A 14,602-nucleotide genomic window follows, 5' to 3' on the forward strand; every position below is an offset into this window, starting at 1 on the left:
TATTTGTCAGTCTGAAGACATTTTTAAGGGAAGAAAAAGTATAAAGATAGAGTTTAGAAACTCAAAAAGAAAGGAAAGTAGGGACTGAGCATGGTTTAGTCAAACATATTTGTCCAAAAGAACATTTTAGTCTATAGCAAGGCAAGATTTAGAACACATTCTATTCTTTTTTTTTTTTTTTCTGTTTAGAGAGCTGGCATGCCACAAAAATGTAGAGTATGTGATGTTATATCAAGCCTGCTGAAAGCTGAGCTTAGTGTCTGGTCCCAAAGGCTTGAGAAGAATGTACAGGATTAAAAGTTTAAAATAAAAACAGCTAAGATACCAAGCTTTTAAAACATTGACCCAAATGATTGGAATTCAGTTAGGAGAATTTGTTCTTCTTAGAAGAAATAAAAAACTTAGGACACTTTCAGACTTGGGCAAGTGCCTTGACCTTGCATGGGCTGTAAAATGTTCACGATTTCATTTGGAATGCAAACGTTTCTGATTCCCACATGGAAATCTTAGCTCCCAGGAGATCATGTCCCACTGTTTGGAAAGAGAAGCCACTATTAATTATCTTTATTCCCTTGCTGCCTTGGCTGTCCATTTTCATTTTGGAATGATGACCAACTCTGCTGACACTGTCTTTCAGTCTGGCAGCTGTTTCCTGCACACCTGCTGCGTGTCTCACACCGCACCAGAGGTTCCAAGGGAATGTTAAAAAAAAAAAAATACACACGATATAAGAAGCCTCAAATGCTACCATAAAGTGAAAAGTGGTGAGAGAACACAGAGGAAGAAGTGATGTAAGAGAACACAGAGGAAGAAGTGATGGCTCCCAACTTGTGGGTTGGGAGTAGAGAGGAGGGATGGCTGCAGTAGAGATGGGGCTCCCTGGTGGCTCAAATGGTAAAGAATCTGCCTGCAATGCAGGAGACCCTGGTTCGGAAGATCCTCTGGAGGAGGGCATGGCAACTCACTCCAGTATTCTTGCCTGGAGAATCTCCATAGACAGAGAAGCCTGGTGGGCTACAGTCCATGGGGTCACAAAGAGTCAGACATGACTGAGTGACTAACACTTTCACTTTCACTTTAGGATGGAAGAACACCTTTACTAAGGCAGAGATATAAAAGTAAAAACAGGGAACCTATTAAAAGAATAGGAATCGAGTGATTCTTGTGAGAGCGTTAATGAGAAATAGTGACAGATAAGACTGATAGCCTTGCTCAACTTCCTGAAGAGTTAGGACTTTATTCTGAAGGTGGTGGGAAGTGGCATGATCAGCCCTCTTGCACCTCCTCCGATAAGCGTGAAAGAGCTGCTGATGGTGTTAGACCTTGTCTCACCTGTCAGTTCTGAGGTCATTTAAAAGAAAAGGAAAAAGAAAGCACTTTTGGAATCCTTCATTCCTTCTGTTTTCATGACTGTTTGTTCTTATTTAGGAAAAAATGGAAGGAAAATGCCCATCCTGTAAAGCTTCTCATGGGAAGGAGTGAGAATAGGTTCATGTTTCTAGGTTTTGTTTTTTGTTCATCATTAATTAATTCCTTCCATTCCCCTCTCAGCCAGACTCTTTGCTTTGTCCTGGGCATATAAATGAGCCAAGTGTCTGCCCTCAATGATTACACCCATGGGGAATTCATATAGGGACACAAGTCAAGTATTCTAAGTGCTTAAGACAGAAATGTCCACATGATATATCTGAGGTCCCCAGGAAGGAGAGGTCAATTTTGCAATTTTGAAGTGGAGTAAGAAACATTCCTCAGAGGCAGAACGTTTAAAGATGACTGGAGAGAGAAACCGTTCCTGGAAGAGGGTCAACAAGAGAACAGACACAGAGCGTGAAGTAGCCAAGAGTGCTGGAGAAACTACAAGCAGTTTGGTAGCTCTGATTTAGGACACACGGGAAAATGCTGTGGGAGAAACAGAACAACCAGGGCTGGGTCATAAGAGGCTTTCTTTCTGTGCTGAAGCAACAAAACTCCATCCTCGGGATAAAGTCCAAATTCTCAAGGACAGAATTTTTGAGGTACAGGAGGAGTGCCATGATCAGATTTGGTATTTGAATAAAGTCTCTAATGGTTAGTGTGGTGAGGGAGGAAAAACTGGAGACAATGGTTTCAGAAGACTGCCACAGCAGTCAGGTCAGGAAGATAAGCTGCTGGTGCAGTTCACCGCTTCTAACCTTCTGCATCTTATGAGTCAGCAAATGGAAAATGAAGGTTTGTTACAAAGCCTATTTCTGTCATCTTGTGAATAAACTATGGTTCTGACTTCACACATTAGCTGAGGCAAAATAGGGCTGGGACAGCACCAGGAGGGTGGCCTCACCATCACAGGAAGAGTTCAATAAATGCCAAGCCCCTACATCCTTTGGGATGTTAAGAGCACAGAATAATGAAAAGATATGACTGAAAACTGAATTTATGATGGTTTCTAAGACTGAATTGTTGATTTGCTTTAATATTTAGATACAATTTATATACCATAAAATTCACCCTTTTTGAGTGTGCAGTTCAATGAGTTTTAGTTTATTAATAGAATTTTATGACCACTACCAGTATCTAATTCCAAAACATTTTCATCACCCCAAACACAATTGTTGTTGCTGGTTAGTCGCTAAGTGTTGCTCGACTCTTTTGCAACCCCGTGGACTGTACCCTGCCAGGTTCCTCTGTCTATTGGATTTCCCAAGCAAGAACGCTAGAGTGGGTTACCCATACCCTTCTCCAGGGGATCTTCCCAACCCAGGGATTGAACCTGCCCCTCCTACTTTGGCAGGTGGATTCTTTATCATGGAGCCACCTGGGAAGCCTACCCCAAACAGAAAGCCATTAACAGTTGTTTCCATTCTCCCTTTCCCCTGGCTGTGGCAACCATTAATTTACTTTCTATCTCTATGGATTTATGTGTTTCTAAATATTTCAATGATATATGGTCTTTTATTACTGGGTTCTCTCACTTAGCATAATGTTTCCAAGGTTCATACAGATTGTAGCACACATCAGGGCTTAATTTCTTTTATGGCTGAATAATATGAAGCACAAGCTGGAATCAAGATTGCCAGGAGAAATATCAATAATCTCAGATACGCAGATGACACCACCCTTATGGCAGAAAGTGAAGAGGAACTGAATAGCCTCTTGATGAAGGTGAAAGAGGAGAGTGAAAAAGCTGGCTTAAAACTCAACATTCAAAAAACTAAGATCATGGCATCCAATCCCATCACTTCATGGTAAATAGCTTGGGAAACAATGGAAACAGTGACAGACTGTTTCCTTGGGCTCCAAAATTGCCGCAGGTGGTGACTGCAGCCATGAAATTAAAAGATGCTTGCTCCTTGGAAGAAAAACTATGACCAACATAGACAGCATTTTAAAAAGCAGAGACATTACTTTGCCGACAAAGGTCCATCTAGTCAAAGCTATGGTTTTCCAGTATTCATGTATGGATGTGAGAGTTGGACTATAAAGAAAGCTGAGTGCCAAAGAATTGATGCTTTTGAACTGTGGTGTTGGAGAAGACTCTTAAGAGTCCCTTGGACTGCAAGGAGATCAAACCAGTCAATCCTTAAGGAAATCAGTCCTGAACGTTCATTGGAAGGACTGGTGCTGAAGCTGAAACTCCAATACTTTGGCCACCTGATGCGAAGAACTAACTCACTGGAAAAGACCCTGATGCTGGGAAAGATTGAAGGCAGGAGGAAAGGGGATGACAGAGGATGAGATGGTTGGATGGCATCACCAACTCAATGGACATGAGTTTAAGCAAGCTGTGGAAGTTGGTGATGGACAGGGAAGCCTGGCGTGCTGCAATCCATGGGGTCTCAAAGAGTCAGACACGACTGAGTGACTGAACTGAACTGAATATTATGTTGTGTGGCTATGCTACATTTTGTTTATCTATTCATCAGTTGATGCACATCTGAGTTGTTTCCATTTTGGGGCTCTTGTACACAAATGTTGCCATGAACATTTGAGTACAAGTTCTTGTGTGGACATATGTTTTCATTTCTCTCGCATATATCCCTAGGATTAGAAATGCTGGATCATGTGTAACTGTTTTACTTTCTGAATAACTAACAAACCGTTTTCATGGTTGCACCATTTAGATTCCCACTAGCAGTGTATGAAGGTTTGAATTTCTCCATATCTTTACTGATACTTGTTCATCTATTTTATTAAAGCTAGCTTAGTAGCTATAAAGTGGTGTCTTGTGGTTTTGGTTTGCATTTACCTAGTGAGAAATGCTGAGCATCTTTATACTCATCTTTATACTTTATATTTATCAAATAGCTTTTTGGCTTTTTGTATATCTTCTTTGGAGTAATGTCTATGCAGATCCTTTGCCTGCTCTTTTAAAAACATATTTATTTATTTGGCTGCCTTCAGTCTTAGTTGCATCTTGTGGGATCGTCTGTTGCAATGCATAGGCTTAGTTGCTCCATGGCATGTGGGATCTTAGTTCCCCAACCAGGAATTGAACTCACATCCCTTTCATTGCAAGGCAGATTCTCAACCACTGGCCCACCAGGAAAGTCCCACTTTGACCACTTTTAATGGGTTATTTATCTTTTCATTGTTAGAGGTATTTATAAATTCTGGATACAGGTCTCTTTTGGATATATGATTTGCTCATGTTCTCTCCTAAGGGTTATGTTTTCACTTTTTTGAAATTGACCTTTGAAGCACAAAAGTTTTTCATTTTTATGAATTCCAATTTATTTATTTCGGTTACTTGTGCTTTAGGTATTTTATTTAAGAAATAATTGCGTAGCCCATGGTCAAAAAACTTTACTCCTGTTTTCTTCTAGGAGTTTGATAGATTTAGTTTTTAACATTTTGATCTTTCATATATTTTGAGTTAATTTTGTGTATACTATAATGTAGGGGTTCAACTTCATTCTTTTGCATGTGGATACCAAGTTGTCCCAGCACCATTTGTTGAAAGGCCTCTCTTTCCCTGTTGAATTGTCTTGGCATCCTTGTTGAAAATCAGTTAACTATAAATATAAGAGTTTATTTCTGGACTCTCAATTCTATTCCATCCATCTGTATTTCTATTCTTATACTGACCCCATAGTTTTTGGTTGTTGTAGTTGTGAAGTACATTTTGAAGTTGGGAAAGGTAAGTTCTTTGTTCTGTTTTTCAAGATTTGGGTGGGGAGAGGGCCTCCTCTAGATCTTTTGTGTTTCCATATGAATTTTAGGATCCTTCTGTCAATTTCTGCCAGAAAGCTAGCTGGGGTTTTGATGTGGATGACATTAAATTTTCAGAGGAAAAATTTGAGGACTATGTCCATCTGAACATATAAAGTCTGATCCATGAACATAAAATTTCTTTTTATTTATTTAGATCATTAATGTCTTTCATCAAAGTTTTTAGTGCCCAAGTAGTTTTAGTGTACAAGTCTTACACTTACTTTGCTAAATGTTTTTCTAAATATTTTTTGATGATATTATAAATGCAGTTGTTTTCTTCATTTAACTTTGGGGTTATTCATTGCTAGTATATGGAAATATAGTTGAGTTTTTATATTGATCATAAGTCCTGCAATCTTGCTAAATTGGTATATTAGTTCTCATTTTTTTTGTGGACTCTTTAGGCTTTCCTGTGTACAAGATTATGTCATCTGTGAATAGAGATAGTTTTATTTCTTTTCCAATCTGGATGTTTTTATTTCTTTTTTTTCATAATTTCCCTGTCTAGGTTCTCCAGTACAATGTAGAATAGAAGAAACAAGAATGGGGATCTTTGTTTTGTTTCTGACCTTAGTAGGGGAAAACCTAGGCTTTCACCATTAAGTATGATTTAGCTCTTGGTTTTTCATAGGCGTCCTGTATCAGAACGAGGATGAGCCCTTCTTTTTCCAGCGTGTTCAGTGTTTTTATCTTGATAAATATTGGATTTTATGAAATTCTTTTTCTTCTTCCATTGAGCTGACCGTGTAAGGTTTTTTCCTCCTCTCTTTATTTTATTTACATTATATATGACATGGATTGGTTTTTTGATATTAAACCAACCTTGCATTTCTTGGATAAATCCAAAAATGTTGTGGTATCTTATCCTTTTTATATGTTGCTTGATGCAGTTTGCTAGTATTTTGTGAGGATTTCTGTGTCTAGTAATAAGGGATATTAGTGTATTAGTTTCTTTCTCTTATTTTGTTGTATAGGTAATATTGGCTTATCATAGATTTCAAGTTGGTAAGTATTCCTTCCGCTTCTATTTACTGGAAGAGTTAATGAAAGATTGGTTTTAATACTTCTTTAAACATTTGGTAGAATTCATCAGTGAAGCCGATATGGTCCTAGACTTTTCTTTGTGGGAATTTCATAAATTTCTAATTCAATATCTTTACTTGATATAGGTACCTATACAGTTTTGCCTGTTTTTCTCTTTTAGCCCTAAATATTTATTCCTTTAGTCATTCAAGAAATATTTATTAAGCATTTATCATAATTAGGCCCTGTTTCTTAACAAAGAGGGTACAACAATGAGTAAAACAAATGTCCTGCCCCTTTTAGAGCTTAGCATTCTCACACTCCTTCTCTCTCTCTGTCTTGTGCTGTCTATATATACATATTTTTTATTTATATGTAATGTAGCTCTGTTCTTTGTAAGAGAATATTGCTACATGCCATTTGTGGGGAAAGAGGGTTCTTAGGTTTGCTTATATATTGTCATAGTTTATATAAACTCTTTAAGTGTTCTTGAAGCGGATTGCATGCATGGGAAATGGAGTATATTGTTATTATAATCACAGTTTATATTGGTGCTTCCCCTTGGCATTGCTACAAGGACATGATTTTTAATAAAAACAAACCACCATCCTTATTCATTATCATCCTCAAGACCATCCAATGCCTTCTGTTCAGTCTGATCATTAGTAAGAGCATAGTTTCCTAGGCCTGCTCTAATAAAGTACCACAAACTGGGGGCTTAAAACAAGAGAAATTTATTCTCCTCTAGTTCTGGCAGCTTGGAGCTGAAATTAAGGTGTTACCAAGGCCATGTTCCCTCCGAGATTCCAGGTAGAATCCTCCTTTATTTCTTCTTAGCATCTGGTGGTGGCCATCAATCCTTAGCATCCCTGGCTTGCAACTGCATTACTCCAAGCAATGCCTCTGTGATGGCATGGTGTTCTCCCTGTGTCTTCATATGACATTTACCCCTTCTTATAACGACACCAGCCATATTGGATTGAGGCCTACCTTAATGACTTCATTAAGAAGTCATTGGATGCTTGATTACCTTAACTTGACTACCTCTACAAAGACTCTGTTTTTGAATAAGGTCAATTTAGAAGTACCATAAGTATATTTGGGGGGAGAGGATGTAATTCCACCCATAATAGAGCATTATGCTTTAACTCTGAAATATTGAGTGACTATTTCATTTTAATAACATTACTAACTTTAATAACTTTTATTAAAATTTCATGGTATATTTCTCAGTCTTTAAAAAAAATAATGCCCTGTCTCCACTATAAGGCCTGAAGGTATCACTGATACATGCATGCGTGTTTTATCTTCTAAGCATAAATTCTGGAAAGGAAACAAAGGTGACTGGTTCTGTAACTGGAGCTTGTTGTCAGAGAAGTTCAAATGTAGCATCTCTCAAATCACAGTTTATATTTCCCCCCAAATAAAACAGAATCATGTAAGAGTTTGTGGGTGATGTTTGAAACAGCAGTTGCCTGCTCATACACACGGTTTCCCTTACAACAATCTCAGATATCTTTACACATAGACCAGTTTAAGTGGTGCCAGAATCCATCTCTGTAGGGAAATGAAATAGTATGTTTTATGACATTGTGTTTGTTTTGGATGGAGAATGACAAGTGTTGTATACAATACAATGTAACTTTGGAACAAAGTTAAAAGAATAGAATAGTATCCTCTGAGCACCAATCCAGCAGTCTCATTTGCTAATCCGATTGTTTTTAGTAATGCTCCCAAGTATTTCTTTTTAACCTGCAAATGTTATCATTTCTCTTCTGTCACAGTACAGTTATTTGAGTGTCTGTCACTCCTTAGTACTCTAGTGTGGTGAATACAGTACTCTTGGGGCCAGGAGTGGAGAATCTGGATTCCTTCTTGAAAACAAAGCCATCGCCCTGTTCCTATGGCAAGGAAATACTGAGACATTGTTCACATTTGTTGCTCCCACTAGGTCTTGAATTCAACCTTTAAATTTAGCTATTTTTTCTTTGTTTTCTTTTACCGTTTTTGAATAAAGGTGTTGACTTCTTCTATTCTTATGGTTACTATGTTTATTTCTGCTTAAGTTTCAATTATGTAACCAGAACAAAAATTTTATTTAATTATTCTTTTTTTTTTCTTTCTTTATTTTAAAACAATCCAGGACAATCTAGAGCAGCCATGATACCTCCCAAGCATCCACGGCAGCCTAAGGGAGCTTTGGATGATGCCATCGCCTTTGGCGGGAAAACAGACCAAGAAGCACCTAATGCTTTGCAACCAACACCACCCCCACTGCCAAAGAAAATGATCATAAGAGCCAATACAGAGCCACTCTCCAAAGACCTCCAAAAGTCCCTGGAAACTACCCTTTGTGTCATGGCTAATCCCACCTACGATATCGACCCCAGCTGGGATGCCAGCAGTGCTGGCTCCTCGGTCAGCTATGAACTCAAGGGACTGGACGCTGAGTCTTATGACTCCTTGGAGAGACCTTTGCACAAGGAGAGACGTGTGCCCTCAGCAGCAAACAGCATCTCCAGCCTAACCACTCTCAGTATTAAAGATAGGTTTTCCAACAGCACAGAGTCCCTGTCCAGCCGGCGGGGTCCCTCTGGTAGACAGGCCCGGAGTATCCAGAAGCCACAGAGACAAGCACTTTATCGAGGACTTGAGAATCGTGAGGAAGTGGTGGGTAAAATCCGAAGCCTTCATACAGATGCCTTGAAGAAACTGGCTGTTAAATGTGAAGACCTCTTCATGGCTGGGCAGAAAGACCAACTCCGTTTTGGGGTAGACAGCTGGTCAGACTTCAGGCTGACCAGTGACAAGCCATGCTGTGAGGCCGGTGATGCAGTTTACTATACAGCTTCATACGCAAAAGATCCACTTAATAACTATGCAGTCAAGGTAAGAAAATATTATAAATCTGATTCTAATCTTCTCCAACACACTGTTATTGAAATGGGTCTGTTTTTCCCCCTTCTTTTCTCCATTCAGCAAAAACTTATTAAGTATCTGCCTTACACCAGATATTGTAATAGAAGAGGCCTTAACTTATTATCTAGAGAGAAAACAGATTTATAAAGAGACAGATTTATAACATGGTATACTGAATGCTAAGGTAGAAGTTAACAGAATTCTGTGGGAGCTTAGAAGGACCTTAAGCCAGACTCTTGATGCTAAAAAATTCTTCTTAAAGTAGGTAGTACTTGAGTGGGATTGTTTGCAAAGATTTCCTATACAAATGAGGTCTGTTATGTGCCTTTCACTCTCCATGTTTCTGTCTTTATTCCCTAGCAAATAAGAGACCCTTGTCTATCTCTGCTTTCCAACTCCTCTGCTTCCGAGAGACATGTTTTTATAGAGGAAGATAATATTTGTTGATGTACAAGGAACTGTTTTGTGTTATATGATTTAATCTTCACATTAAGTTCATGGGGTTAAGATCTATTTATCCATTTGACAGGTGAGAATAAAGCTTAGGGTCACACAGCTAGCAATTAGTAAAGCTAGGATTTAAACAGATCTCTCTGGTTCCATAGCCTACACTTTTTCTGTTATGTCACATCAATTTCTTAAATGTGTATCACCCATTCCAGACAGCCCACTTATTTAAGAAGGCTAAAACTCTTAGCATCAAGAATTCTTGAGCAATTACATTCACTGTAACAGTAAGCCATAGGCTTCATCAGTGTAATAAATGAAGCATGGACTCTGAAATCCCAAAGATCTAGGTTCAAATCCTAACTGTTCCACTTAGCTCTGTCACAAGTTACTCCTCTGAGTGTCAGTTTCCTCAGCTTTAGAAAGGAATAATAATTTTACCCATCTTATGGGGCTGTATGGCTGCAAGAGAACAAAATACCTAGTGATTGGTATTCCTTTCTTTCACTATCCCTTAGCTTCTTCACTGTATTGCTAAGACAGCAACAATCTTTTGAGCCCTAATTTCCTCCTCTTTCAGATGTTTACAACAATGATGACCCATCTACTTTGTGGGATTGAGATTAGGATCAAGTGAGATAATGCATGTGAAAGAGTTTCTAAAAACATAAATCTCTATGTAAATATAACCTTGGTTCACCCTTTGCATAGTCCCTTTTTCCAGATTCTATTCACTGGTTCAAAACTAATTAACATATCTAAATGACTTGTACATGTTAATTTGGCTACATAGACCAGATGCTATCTTAGTAAATTAATGGATAAAGTAAATGATTGGCTTTACCTGTCTTTCAAGACAGAACATATATTTGGACCAGACCTTCAGCTGACTGCTCTCTGCATTTGCAGCACCTAAGCCACTTAACTCTCTGGTGGTACTCAGAGTGACCTTGTGCCCCAGCCCACACTTCTTAAATTAAACTGAGGGGTAAACTGCAGAGAGAGAATCTAGATTCAAGTTAATACATTACTGTTGAGTCTAAAAAGGCATGTTGAGATTCTGTGTAGTGTTCAAGAGCCGTTACACTAGTTGGAGTTATGGGACCTCATCTATCTCAAGCCTGTATTACTACAGGATCGCCAATGCAGGATGAATGCCTATTTCAGAAAAGAACATTGAACTATCTGTTCTTTCAAAACAACTGAGAAGTAGGGCTTGACTAACTTTATGTATTATTGCTGTGCAATCTTGTCTCTTTCCCAAATCAATGGCCTGGCATTGATTTCTTTGCTTGTAATGATGCAAAAGCAATCTCCAAAGAACAGGTGGCAAGTGGTTATATACTGAGAGTTGTTGGCAGGTTTGGGAAAGGATGTTTTACACTAAATGGTGAATATAAATGTCTACTTGAAGACCCTCTAGGCATTTCTAGAAGTACCCAGTTGATAGTACAACCTTAAAGGAATAAGCTACTAGGATACTGTGAGCCCTATTGTTGCAGAAATAATCAAAAAAGACTAGCGGTTGGCTCATACAAACAACTTTTTACTGTTCGTCCTCTTAAAATTATCCCTTTCCATACTAATGAAATTTAAGAGTGACCAGACAGGTATAACTCTCTCTCTTTCTCTTTTTTAATTGATGTATAGTTGATTTGCTGCTGCTAAGTCGCTTCAGTCGTGTCCGACTCTGTGTGACCCCATAGACAGCAGCCCATCAGGCTCCTCCATCCCTGGGATTCTCCAGGCAAGAACACTGGAGTGGGTTGCCATTTCCTCCTCCAATGCAGGAAAGTGAAAAGTGAAAGTGAAGTCGCTCAGTCCTGTCTGACTCTTCGCGACCCCATGGGCTGCAGCCTACCAGGCTCCTCCGTCCATGGGATTTTCCAGGCAAGAATACTGGAGTGGGGTGCCATTGCCCAATGTGTTAATTCCTGCTATACAGCAAGATGACTCAGTTATACATATATATACATTTCTTAATATTGTTTTCCACCATGGTTTATCCCAGGATGTTGAATATAGTTCCCTGTGCTATATAGTAGAACCTTGTTGTCCATCCATTCCATACGTAATACTTGGCATCTACTAAACCCAAACTCCCAGTCTATCCCTCCCTCACTCCACCCCTACACACACACCCCACAACCACAAGTCTGTTCTCTATGTCTGTTAAAGAGACTAAAAGGTCTTTTAAAATGTTACAAAAGGAAGTTGATGCTACAATTTAATAATTTGAAAGTCAAAGGATACTGCTCCTTAAATACCACTGCTCCTTAAATACCAAATCCACTGTGGTGACAGAGTATTAACATCTTAAATTTGGGTGTTGTCTTAGTTTGCTCAGGCTACCATAACAAAGCAAATGGCTGTCTGAGGAGACCTTACAAATAGCTGGGACAAGAAGAGAAGCGAAAAGCAAAGGAGAAAAGGAAAGATACTCCCATATGAATGCAAAGTTCCAAAGAATAGCAAGGAGAGATAAGAAAGCCTTCCTCAGCGATCAATGCAAAGAAATAGAGGAAAACAACAGAATGGGAAAGACTAGAGATCTCTTCAAGAAAATTAGAGATACCAAGGGAACATTTCATGCAAAGATGGGCTCGATAAAGGACAGAAATGGTATGGACCTAACAGAAGCAGAAGATATTAAGAAGAGGTGGCAAGAATACACAGAAGAACTGTACAAAAAACATCTTCATGACCCAGATAATCACGATGGTGTGATCACTCACCTAGAGCCAGACATCCTGGAAGGTGAAGTCAAGTGGGCCTTAGAAAGCATCCCTACGAACAAAGCTAGTGGAGGTGATGGAATTCCAGTTGAGCTGTTTCAAATCCTCAAAGATGATGCTGTGAAAGTGCTGCACTCGATATGCCAGCAAATCTGGAAAACTCAGCAGTGGCCACAGGACTGGAAAAGGTCAGTTTTCATTCCAATCCCAAAGAAAGGCAATGCCAAAGAATGCTCAAACTACCGCACAATTGCACTCATCTCACACGCTAATAAAGTAATGCTCAAAATTCTCCAAGCCAGGCTTCAGCAATACGTGAACCGTGAAGAACCGTGAACTTCCAGATGTTCAAGCTGGTTTTAGAAAAGACAGAGGAACCAGAGATCAAATTGCCAACATCCTCTGGATCATCGAAAAAGCAAGAGAGTTCCAGAAAAACATCTATTTCTGCTTTATTGACTATGCCAAAGCCTTTGACTGTGTGGATCACAATAAACTGTGGAAAATTCTTCAAAAGATGGGAATACCAGACCATCTGACCTGTCTCTTGAGAAACCTGTATGCAGGTCAGGAAGCAACAGTTAGAACTGGACATGGAACAATAGACTGGTTCCAAATAGGAAAAGGAGTACGTCAAGGCTGTATATTGTCACCCTGCTTATTTAACTTATATGCAGAGTACATCATGAGAAATGCTGGGCTGGAAGAAGCACAAGCTGGAATCAAGATTGCCGGGAGAAATATCAATAACCTCAGATATGCAGATGACACCACCCTTATGGCAGAAAGTGAAGAAGAACTAAAGAGCCTCTTGATGAAAGTGAAAGAGGAGAGTGAAAAAGCTGGCTTAAAGCTCAACATTCAGAAAACTAAGATCATGGCATCTGGTCCCATCACTTCATGAGAAATAGGCGGGGAAACAGTGGAAACAGTGTCAGACTTTATTTTTTGGGGCTCCAGAATCACTGCTGATGGTGCTTGCAGCCATGAAATTAAAAGACGCTTACTCCTTGGAAGGAAGGTTATGACCAACCTAAATAGCATATTTAAAAGCAGAGACATTACTTTGCCAACAAAGGTCCATCTAGTCAAGGCTATGGTTTTTCCAGTGGTCATGTATGGATGTGAGAGTTGGATGGTGAAGAAAGCTGAGTGCCGAAGAATTGATGCTTTTGAACTGTGGTGTTGGAGAAGACTCTTGAGAGTCCCTTGGACTGCAAGGAGATGCAACCAGTCCATCCTAAAGGAGATCAGTTCTGGGTGTTCATTGGAAGGACTGATGTTGAAGCTGAAACTCCAATACTTTGGCCACCTCATGCGAAGAGTTGACTCATTGGAAAAGACCCTAATGCTGGGTAGGATTGGGGGCAGGAGGAGAAGGGGACGACAGAGGATGAGATGGTTGGATGGCATCACCGACTTGATGGACATGAGTTTGGGTAAACCCCGGGAGTTGGTGATGGACAGGGAGACCTGGCGTGCTGTGATTCATGGGGTCACAAAGAGTCGAGCACAACTGAGCGACTGAACTGAACTGAACTGAACCATAACAAAATACTAAGAATGGATGACTTAAACAACATACATTTATTTTCTCACAGTTCTGAATGCTGGGAAGTCCAAGATCAAGGTTCCAAGTGATTTAGTTTCTAGTGAGGGCTCTCTTTCTGCCTTGCAGATGGCTGCCTTCTTTCTAACTCCTCACATGGCTCAGGTTGGAGCTCTTTAGTGTCTCTTCTTGTGCATGCTAAGTCGCTTCAGTCGTGTCCAACTCTGTGCAGCCCTGTGGACTGTAGCCCGCCAGGCTCCTCTGTCCATTGGACTCTCCTGCTGTGTCCTCCTCCAAGGGATCTTCCCAACCAGGGATCGAATCCGCATCTCCTGTGTCTCCTGCATTGGTAGACAGGTTCTTTACCACTAGGGCCACCTGTGTCTCTTCTTATAAGGACACTAATCCATATCAAGGCCCCACCCTTTTATTCTCAGTTAACCCTAATTACCTCTTTATAGGTCCTATCTCCAAATATAGTTAACACTGGAGGTTAACACATCAACATATGAATTTGAGGGTTCATGATTCAGTCCATAGCATTCTTCCCCTGACCCCCCCAAAAATTTATGTTCTTATCACAAGCAACATATGTTCAAGCCATCCTAACAGCTCCATAGGTAACTCATTCTAACATCAACTCTAAAGTCCAAAGTCTCATCTAAATATCATAGAAATCAGATATGTGTAAAACTCAAGGTCTGATAAATCCTGAGGCAAATTGCCTCCCCAACTATAAACC

At 39.7% G+C, this 14,602-nt stretch overlaps 1 protein-coding gene across 13 annotated transcripts in view; it reads left to right on the forward strand.

The window, feature by feature from the left end:
* Window positions 1-14,602, forward strand: part of PEAK1 (pseudopodium enriched atypical kinase 1) — a 315,488-nt gene that overhangs the window by 280,722 nt on the left and 20,164 nt on the right. For 12 of the 13 annotated variants that reach the window (XM_081549532.1, XM_081549533.1, XM_081549531.1 and 9 more), the window contains one exon: window positions 8,354-9,099. In XM_081549532.1, coding sequence (XP_081405658.1) covers window positions 8,354-9,099 — 746 coding nt within the window. Of the gene's footprint in view, window positions 1-8,353; window positions 9,100-11,226; window positions 11,612-14,602 lie in introns of those variants that run through there. The other variant, XM_081549538.1, reaches the window with a different exon arrangement.

Source organism: Giraffa tippelskirchi, chromosome 12 (assembly GCF_054371585.1).
Source record: "Giraffa tippelskirchi isolate mGirTip1 chromosome 12, T2T-mGirTip1v1.2.pri, whole genome shotgun sequence".
NCBI classification, from domain to species: Eukaryota; Metazoa; Chordata; class Mammalia; order Artiodactyla; family Giraffidae; genus Giraffa; species Giraffa tippelskirchi.